A 10258-nucleotide genomic window follows, 5' to 3' on the forward strand; every position below is an offset into this window, starting at 1 on the left:
AGAAATCCAGACAAAATCAGGGCTGTCACTTTCTCACCTCCACCAATGCTATAATACATGGTCAGCATGTGGTGCTTTAGGACAGAAGTCCAGGGCCTCACTCTGAAGGCTGAGAAGGAGGGTCCCCAAACACAGCCACCAGAGTTTACCACATTTTGGAGGAAGTGACGTGATGCACTAAAGAGCCATAAGACCATTAAGGCCAGATGTAACAATAAGGATGGAGAACTTCAGGTCTGGGGACCAAATGTGGCCTTTCAGCTCTCTCTTTCTGGCCCCGGGGACTCCCCCAGAACAAACTCTCCATTGCCCCTGCTTTGCACACCCTTTGCAATGTATCCTTGAGCTCCCATACTGTTTCTTGCTTGCTTGGGTGCAGGACAGAGAGAAGTAAGAAAGTGCATGTCGAAATTAGGTCCCTGAACAAAGGGGTAGTCATTACTCCAGCCACTTTGGCCTCTAGTCTCTCCCTCCACTGGCATTCAACCACCTCCGTCCCCCTGCCAAGGTTGTCTAGACCAGAATGTGTCCCTGGGACAGGAAAAAGGTGTTCTCAACCCCGGTGATACCTGACCAAACTGCACCAGAGGCCAGTTCCTCCCACTGTGTTTCTGGATGGAGAATGAGAACGGTAGCGGGTTGTTGATGGAGGGCCTGAGCTTGAGTCAAAGAACTATCCATCTCCGAACAAGACCTGGCCTGGGATCCCGTCCCCGCAAAGCGCTTTCTTTCCAGAAGCCTCATCAGACCCCACACGAACTCAACAAGTGAGAGCGCACCGATTTCCAGCAGAACGTCTCCGTTCCTGACAGACTGAAGGCGCCTCTCCTCTTGGGAAGGGTGGTGGGGGTCTTGGAGAGGGAGCTGCCTCCTCCCTCCTGGCTCTAGAGATGGTTTCGCTGCCCCCTTTCGATGGCGGGAAGAGAGCCACCTCTCCACTTTTGCGCCCGGCGGTTGCGCTCCAAGCAAAACCGCCTGGCGGATGAGTTAAACTGGGGAAGGGGGGAAATGGAGCGGAGGGGGAAATAAAGAGCATCTGTCGAACTGGACAAGGAAGCCCTTCCCTCGCAATCGAGGCCTTGTTCTCAGCCATATTAGCGGGGTTCTCGTTTGTCAACCGGTTGCGTGTGTGAGAGAGAGCGGAGGACGCCAAGAGGTGGCTCCCCAGTTATCTCTTCTGGGTAGGTATGTCAGGAGCGGCAGCTGTTCCTTCTGTGTGCCTTCTGAAGAGCATCCATATGTGGCGGCTCAACATATGGCCTCACAAATCACGGTTTCCAGCTAATGGTCTCCCCCACCTCCTCCTCGCCAGTTTCCTCCTGGCTTGGGGCGGGGAAAGAGAATGAGCGAGCAGGGCGCTGAGAAGTCTTGGAGGGCGCAACAGGTGTTGCGCTGCGCCCTTGTACCTTTCCCCGACATTGAGCGCAGCTCAGCTCCTCTCAAAGCTTCGTTTGTCCGCCGCTGAATGGGGAGATCTTGTGTGTCTCTCTCTGTGTATAGAGGGAAGCGGGGGAGAACGTGTCAGCACAAAGCTCCGGCCACTTGGACTAACCCCTTTCCCTTGTCTGGGTTCATTTTGTGTGTGGGGTTGTTTGGGGGGGGGGTCTATTTCCTTTCCCAAGCGTTCCACGTGCGTCTTGGGTTACCTCAGATGGGGACATATGGTCGCCCTCTCACCTCTCCAAAAATAATAATGGGGGAATGCCTTCTTTTCAGGGATGCGGATGAACCCGGTGCCAGTTATTCTCTCTCTCTCTCCTTTAATGGATTGTGTGTTTGTGTGTGTGCGTGCCTAAGATTGTATTGACACAGTTTGTGTGGGAAAGGGAAGCCAGACGGCCCTGTTATCTCCACGAGCCCTCCTCAAACCAAACAGCGCGCCAGTTGGCCGCGGCAGCCTGCAAAAGGAGAAAGGGGAGGGGGAGGCCCAGATTGCACGAAGCCTTCGCCGACGCCTGGCAGGCGAAAAGGTGGGGTGCTTGGCTCCTCTGGTTACCATATGGTTTCAATAAAATAAGACAAATAGGACGGGGCGATAGGGAATTGCAGTAAACCTGTTATAAAGTAGCAGAAGGAAGGCCAATGTAAACGCCAGAAGGGCCCCAACTGGGATGGCCATTTAATGCCAGCGAGGCATTCAAGCTGCCCGGACAGGTGTGAGGAAGAAGCCAAGGCAGCGCCCCCCCACCTCCGGTCGATTTTTATCACGTTTGTGGTAATATTGCGCTTGTTATGCTAACTATGAGTAAACAGAAGCGACCGGCCAATTGTGGCAATTGGAGGGAAGTTATCGGGGAAAGCAATGGCACAAAGGGGGGTTGGGGAGAGGGAGAGAAGGTGATCTAACAATGAAGTTGCCTTGTTTCCCTGAGCAGGTGATGGCTGCCCCCCGCCTCATGATTAATGTTTCCCCAAAGCACTCCACTTTACAATCTCTTGTCATTATTTATTAAACGAAATCTATTTATTATTATTTTAGCAAACAGTGCGACCAGGTGGGGCTTTCTTTTCCCTCTTCAGCTTTTGTCTGGAGGACGTTTGAAGTGGGCAGTCTAAGGGGTTGGTAACTCGCTCACCAGATTTTTGTTATCCATTTGTGTGCAAGCAAAAAAATCTGCCAGGAGCCTATTCAGTTTTCCCTCGCGCCCCCCTTTCCCTCCTCTCGTCGCAAATCTAAAAAGGGCACACAAAATTCGAGAGGGGAGAAAAGTCTCTCGCTTCCTCCCCGCCCCCAATTTTCCTTGTGGGGGAAAAGACGGGAAAGTCTTTCAGATCCCCGTAGAGAAGAGACTCGAGCGGCGGTCGACAGATGCACGAGGCTGGCGTTCACCGACGCCTCTGCCCTGCGCTTTTGGAGACAGCCGTGCGTAAAAGGGGTCTCAGGGGGCCCCCTTGCTACCTGTCGCATGGAGCAAACCGCAGCTTGTCCGAGGTCACCCTTCCAGCTCTGGGAAAGGAGCTGTTTCAGCACCACCGCTTTCCACATAGGGATCTTTTACACAGATTCCAACGGCGATTCTCGCTGCCGCAGCCAACGGCCAGTGAGAAAATGTTTTTGGTGAGGTGAAACGGAACCCAGAAAACGCCTCCAAATCCGCCCTTTGGGGCTTGACAAAGATCTCAGCCCCACTCCGATTCCAGCTCGGCAGACTCCTCCAAGCATGGGAAAGGGCACCTCAGAGTTTCTCCTTCCCGCCCTGAGGTGGGAAAACAGACGTGCCCAGAGCTTTCCAACTGTTTGCGTAAATTTCCCGGGTAATTTTTGCGCACAAAAGTGCCTCCTCCTTTTCCTTTGCTCGGGTCCACTTTCTTAAAGGAAAATCACATTTGGACCTTAGAGTTCCCACCACCAGGTCTCTTTGAAGGACCCCAGCCTTTTTAGAGCTCCAACCTCTCTAATTTTTAAGCACGGGGGCGAAAGTTCCAAGTTTCCCTTTAGAAAGGAAATTTCTTTTCCCCTTCCCTTTTTTGCTTTTACTTTACTGGAGGGTTGGGATGGCGAAGTCTTTGGAGAGCCGCATCCCCGGTGCTGACTCCCCCCAAAATAATAATTTTTGGTCACCTAGTGGGGGTATTTGGCCATTCTGGGGCGCGGGGGAGACCTTGGAGCGACCCCTTACCCCTCTCTGATGGAGGGAAAGGAGGTCCTTTCCTCTGCGCGGGCAGCAACAGGTGTGCGCAAAGGAAGCCCAACTGTTGCTCCCGCGTGCCATTGTCTCCAGTCCTCCCAGACACGCTCTCCTTGGGTCTCTGGTTGAATCTTTTGCACATGGCTCGGTGCCAACGCCTTTGTTCCCTTCTGTGGCTTATGTGTGTAACTTTAAACACTTCCTGACAGTTTGCCTTGTTTGGCCAAAGGCTTTTTCAAAACAGGCCGTCTATGCAAAACTCAATCTAGCGGTTGCTTTTTACAAGTCAGAGGGAAAGACTGTTAAAAAAAAAAAAGGGAGCAAATACACCAGTACAGAGGAAAGGGGAGGGGAGGGGAGAAAGGAACCAAGGCCTCTTTCCTCAAGAAAACTGGCCTCTTCCTTAGGGTCAATTGGGTGGCGGGGGGTGGGGAATGTTATGAATGACAACCCTTGTATGGTAGTGATATAAACATAAGATCTGCAAGGTTGGACAGAGCAAGGGCTATCTAGTGCAGCACTGTGGCTGGTCAAATGCTTCTGAGAAACTCAAAAGTGGAGGATGCAAGTGATGGTGTGTGGGGGGGGCGGGCGGGTTGGTTGTCTGTCCTCTACATTAGATGGTACTCAAACATAGACTGGCACTGTGCAGGGAGGTTCCATTTAGCCACCATGGCTATGGAGAGGTCTGCCCTCCCTGAATTTGTGCAGACTTTCCCCCCACTCTCCCCACAAGCCAACAAAGGCAATCACCACTTTTTGCACTTGCAAATCCCATAAACAAATTCATATCCCTGTGAAAACTGATTTGAGTTTGGCACATAGCTAAGTGAACACCTCTCCCCTGCCCCAGGTTTCTAACACTGAGGGAGAGAGAGAGAGAGAGAGAGAGAGAGAGAGAGAGAGAACTCTCCTTTTCACTCTCAAACCCACAGTTCTACAAATCTCATGTTTTCCATTTTTCACCCACCCACTAAAGAGTCCATAAAAGACAGCAACACTTTACCCACCTACCTGGGAATGAGCCGCACTTAACAAATGGGGCAGCAACAGAACAGCAGTAGAACCAAAGGCTTTCTGGAAAAGAAGTCTTCATTCCCCAGCAAAACACAGGCAAAGAGGGGCTTCCTCTAAGCTTTTGGTTAGTGAGTTCTGTGAGCTGAGTTCCACCACAGAGAAAATATGCATTCTCCCACATTGCCACCAAATGTGTCTCAGAGTTTATTTATTTGCGGACAAATATCATGCCCTTTCTGTGCGCTGCTCTGGTTTCGCCAGAAGCAGCTTAGTCATGCTGGCCACATGACCCGGAAAAACTGTCTGCGGACAAATGCCGGCTCCCTCGGCCAGTAAAGCGAGATGAGCACCGCAACCCCAGAGTTATTCGCGACTGGACTTAACTGTCAGGGGTCCTTTACCTTTACCTTTTTATCATGCCCTTTCTCTGCCATGGAACCCAAGGCATTGTCTGTAAAGTCCCCAGGTGGTCACTCACCCAGGTACTGACCTGATCTACAGCTGCTTAACTTCAGCAGTGAAAGAGGTTGATCACCATGGATTTAGCCTGGAAACTGGTCTAAGCTATGCTGAGTGCGGAGGTGCTGGAAGGAGAAATATAACATTAAAAAAAGGCAAGGCAACTTTTTATTATCTATCAGTATTTACTTATGTATAGGGCAGTCAAGACCCCCTTTGCTCCATGCTGGGGGTTGAGTTGGGTGTGGGTGTCCCTCTGTCCAGCCCTGTTGGCCTCTGTCAGTCATCACCTCCACTAGTATGGAGTCCCTCCTTCCACTTGCCCAATAGGCAGGGAGAATGACTGCCAGGAGAATCCCTACCACCTGCTAGCAGAAAACCCTGAAATGTAGCTTTCTGGGGAGCAGAACTGAGCTGGCCAGAGATCCGAGCAATCACTGCTTTGCTCTCGTGATGACACTGGTTCTGATTCAGGCCCAGTCACCCCATGAGCTTCAGGCTGGTGCAGTAATCTGCCTCCCCCCTCCCCATGTGTGGCACTGCCATTCTGTAATGCCCCGGGTGGGCTGGGTGAGGGGAGCTGGGATTACTCCCATACTAAGAGGTTTTGGTTCTGCCTCCCTAAGAGTCTTGAAGTGGGCTACAAAATTTAAAATAATAAAATCTCAATGCAATAAAATAAACACAGCTGAAAGATAGGGATTAAATAAATCAGATACTGGAACTATGCACCAGCTGAGTACATAAATAAGTTTTAAGGAAGGCTGTTTCCTTTGTCGTTTATAGCTAGCTGGGCATCGATGCCAGCCAGAAAATACAAACTGGAATCAAGAACTAGGGCTTCCCTTTCTTAAACCTTTCCAGATTCTTCCTTTTAAAACAACTTTTTACACAGTATAGAAACCACTTTTGCCTGCTGGGTGCTCCAAGTTACAGAACACATGATGGGCACAGGACTGCACTGGGTCCAAATATCCCAGAGGACTGAAGAGACACAGAAGTTGGTGAAAGTGGCATTTGTTTCATTGGAACAGTACCTGACATTTGTCAAAGAACAAGCAAGCCTTTAAATGATGCACAACTCGTAACGGAGACTCATTCTCCACTATGCACTGTCTGTTGGATCCATTGTGAAGTTACTCATAAGCAAGCCGAGATGCCTGCATTGCAGGGGGTTGGACTAGATGACCCTTGGGTCCCTTCCAGCTCTACAATTCTATACCCCATTGAATTTACTGTAGTAGCCTTAGGGAGTTTCCCTCTACTTGCACATAGCTTTGCTTTAGCACTCTGCATAGAGACACCATTACAAGAGTCCACTGGTGGCAGAGCTGACTTCTGATGTAGTGAGTAAAATTTTGGAATACTTGGGAGAAGCCGCATTTGGGGTATTATGTGGAGTGTGTGAAATATCCTGTTCCCTTGCAGCAGGAGAATTGCAGCAAAAAACCAAAAGCAATGGAGACAAGAGAGCTCTCCTTTTGGGGCTAGTTAATTGACTATTAAGTGGTGGTGCTGTGGTCTAAATTACAGAGCCTAGGGCTTGCCAATCAGAAGGTTGGCGGTTCGAATCCCTGAGACAAGGTGAGCTCCCATTGCTCGGTCCCAGCTCCTGCCAACCTACCAGTTTGAAAGCACGAAGTGCAAGTAGATAAATAGGTACCGCTCCGGCGGGAAGGTAAATGGCGTTTCCGTGTGCTGCTCTGGTTCGCCAGAAGCGGCTTAGTCATACTGGCTACATGACCCGGAAGCTGTACGCCGGCCCCCTCAGCCAATAAACCGAGATGAGCGCCGCAACCCCAGAGTCGTCCGCGACTGGACCTAACGGTCAGGGGTCCCTTTACCTTTAATTGACTATTAGCAGTGCTACAGCTAGTTGTTTCTGTGCCTGGGAAAGGACGGCTACACCAGTTGCTAGAGAACTTGTGTGCCTCCAGATGTTATTGGACAACTCCTGACCATTGACCACAAGTTGCCTGGGGCTTATGAGAGTGTGAAACAATACCCTAGGACCACGGGCTCCCTAACACCCTCCCAGAACTGACACCATAGAAATGACCTATATGGGTGCTTTAAACCAAAGTTCTCAACTAAACACAGGAAGCTGCCTTTAACTGATAAGTTGATTTGTCTGGCTTGTTACTGGTCAACCTTGGCTGACAACTCTCAGGAGTTTCAGATGGGAGCATTTCCCCCAGCCCTACCTAGAGCCGCCACGAATTGAACCAGAGACCTTACGCATGTAAAACATACGCTCTGCTACTGCGTTGTAGCCCTTCCTTATATAGGGATCTCAGATTAACTGCCCTTACTCAAAAGCTACTGTGCAGAACACCTGCTGTCTGCTGCTGTCCAATGGCTCATGGGTCTGTCTCTCTCCTTCCCCGTGTGCAGTATTCAGAGGCTCTAGGTGCAGGGGCAATGAGAACCTGCAATTGTGCCATTCCGCTTGGCTAGCTGCTTTCACTAAGTTGACATCTAGTTTGAATCTGCCTTCTGCAATTTTCTTTTCTTTTTTTTAATCAGCACCTCAAATGCTGAAAAATCTCATATCATGCTTTTGTTGGAGGGATGGTCCGAAAATGTAGCTATGTTGCGTAGAAATTAGTTTCAGACTAGGACCCGAGTTCAAATTTCCACTAAATCTTTCGGCTCGCTTGATCTAGTAAACTCTTTCTCAGCTTCACCTATTTCACAGGGTGGCTGCGAAGAAGAAGGAGAGATGACTTTAGATGTGTTTTTGCAAGCAACGTTGGGGGCAGAGAGTAGGTTTAAAAAGATTTTCCCCAAGCTTTGTTTCCTTTTTAGTTTCTAAGTGGCTTTTCTTTCTCAAAACAGACAAAATACTCAGAGGACCACAGGTAAGCCCCCCTGGGGCTACTGCCTTCATGGGCTTCCCAGACTAGATATTAGTTCTGGAAACGGGGATGCTGTACTCAAGGAATTCCTTAGTTTGCCGGATGCATTTTCTACTGCGCATAAACCCGCTTGTAGCCCCTCCAAGAATCCACCTTAATTGCTGCACGTGCAAAGCAATCCTACACCCATCCACTTACCTGGGAGTAAGCCCCACTCAATTCAGTGGGCCTTACTTCCGAGTAGATACGTCTAGGATTGCGCAGCATGGGAGGAAAGATTCCAGAGTCCAAAGACCTCTTCTTGGCTAACGCATAAAAACGGAAGGTTAACATGCCATTAAATAAATACGTAAAAATAAACCAAACTGTACCGAAAAGAAAAGCGGCGCGTGTGTTTTAGGAGTTTATTTGAAGAAGTTTTGCTGCCATTCTCCTTTTGAACCCCCGCCCCCCCATCAAGGCGGCAGCTCTATCAGTGCTTGGCAATCTTGCGCTTCTGCTTGCGCGCCCGCGCGCACACGCACCTTGCCGTGAAGCGTCTCTATTGCGGGGGAGCTGCTGCTGCTGCTGCTGAGGAGGCGACAGGGGCATCTCTCCCCCCCCCCTAAGTTCTTTGTTGGGCCGCCAGCTGTGCAAGGGGCTCGCGTGGCTCAGCCCGGAGGCGCCTCTCTGATTGGCCTCTTGCGGGCGGTAACGAGACAGGCACGCTCCGAGCCGGCCTGATAAGATAAAGCGTGCCAAGCTTGACGCGCTTTGGCGAGGTGGCGGGGGTGAACCGGACGGGGGGGGCGGGGAGGAGAGGGAGGAGAGGACGGGACGGGACAGAGAAAGCACCACACGCTGCCCAGATCAGGAAACCCTGCATTGTCTCTGCGCCCTATATATAGGGGCCCCCGAGGCAGTCGTGTGCCCGACCTGCAGCCTCCACTCTCCTGCCGTCGGGGAAGGCGCTATCCTTGCGCTCCAAGGTGGGCTGCTCCCAAAGCGAGATCGTCGCCTCTGGCTCAGGTAAGAAGATTCCCCCTGTGGATTCTGCGGAGCTGAATGCCTCTCACTGGAGAGGCGCCGGGAGCCGTCGATGATCTGGGCAGAGAGGTCAAGGCGCTTTGCATATGCCCAGAGGCTTCCTCTCCTCGTGCAGTCCTCTTCTTCTTAAGAGCTGCAAACTGGTTCGGGGGCTTAAAGAGCAGCTTATTTCTCCCAAGGGGGTGCAAAAAAGAAGAAGAAGTTGGTACTTGCCCATCGATTAATTATTTCAATGCCTTGCGTGAGGGCACATCTAAGTTCTTCTCCCACAAAGCATCGAAGCTGCAGCACCCAAGGGTACCTTCCCTTTAGATTCCCGGGATCCCTGCTTGCAGCGCACCCACTTTCTCAACCCATTTCCCCAGGAAAGGGTCGCCCCCGTGGATGCGCCACCGCGCGCCCACAACCCTGCGCCATCTCTCCGGGTGCCTCCTTGCCACTAACGTGGCCCCCTCGCCCGGCTCTCTCCGCTTGCTTTGCAGGATGTCTCCCAAAACGGCCTCCTCTTCGCCAGCCTCGACCACCAGCGAGGGGGAGCCGCCCTCGTCAGGTATCTCCGACGACGACGCCTCCTTCGCCTCGTCTTCCCCTTTGCTGGGCGCCGGCGGCAGCCTGCCTTCGTCTCCCAGCCCCTGCCTGCTCCTGGTCGAGGTGGGCGCGCGGGCGGCGCGCGGCGGCCCGGCGAAAGGGCGTCGGGGCCGAGGGCCCGGCAAGGGCGAGGGGCTGGGCCCCAGCAAGGCCAAGCGGAGCCGGCGCATGAAGGCCAACGACCGGGAGCGCAACCGGATGCACAACCTGAACTCGGCGCTGGACGCGCTGCGAGGCGTCCTGCCCACCTTCCCCGACGACGCCAAGCTGACCAAGATCGAGACGCTGCGCTTCGCGCACAACTACATCTGGGCGCTCACCGAGACCCTCCGCCTGGCCGACCAGAATCTGGCCGGTGCGGGGCCGGGCCCCGAGGTGGGCCCCGCTTTCCAGCAGCTGGGCGCCGGCTGCGACAGCCTGGCTGCCTGGCCCGCTTGCTGCCAGTGGGACGCCGCCTCGCTGGACTCGCCCGGCTCGCAAGAGGGCAGCCTCAGTCCCACGGACTCCTTCCAGGCGCCCCCCGGCGGGGGCCCTCTCCGACTCAGGCGCCCCCCGGAGCGCGCGGTCTTCCCGGACTTCGTCTGAGCTGCCTAGTCTTGCCCGAGATCCCCTCCTCGACGGACTTCGTGCGCCCATGAACTGGGGCGGCTCGGCCGCTCGGCTCCTTGCCCAAGCAGGAGA

At 52.7% G+C, this 10258-nt stretch overlaps 1 protein-coding gene across 1 annotated transcript; it reads left to right on the forward strand.

Annotated features, from left to right (window-relative positions):
* The first annotated feature begins 8755 nt into the window (after positions 1-8755).
* NEUROG3 (neurogenin 3) lies at positions 8756-10258 on the forward strand. The gene is made up of 2 exons (XM_053387443.1): positions 8756-8971; positions 9472-10258. The coding sequence occupies exon 2, from the start codon at positions 9473-9475 to the stop codon at positions 10160-10162; it is 690 nt and encodes a 229-aa protein (XP_053243418.1). The 5' UTR covers positions 8756-8971; position 9472; the 3' UTR covers positions 10163-10258.

This window comes from Podarcis raffonei, chromosome 5 (genome assembly GCF_027172205.1).
Source record: "Podarcis raffonei isolate rPodRaf1 chromosome 5, rPodRaf1.pri, whole genome shotgun sequence".
Classification (NCBI taxonomy): Eukaryota; Metazoa; Chordata; class Lepidosauria; order Squamata; family Lacertidae; genus Podarcis; species Podarcis raffonei.

Excerpts from the sequence above, each read along its gene's own strand:
- NEUROG3 (XM_053387443.1), top strand. The coding sequence starts at position 9,473 with ATGTCTCCCAAAACGGCCTCCTCTTCGCCAGCCTCGACCACCAGCGAG.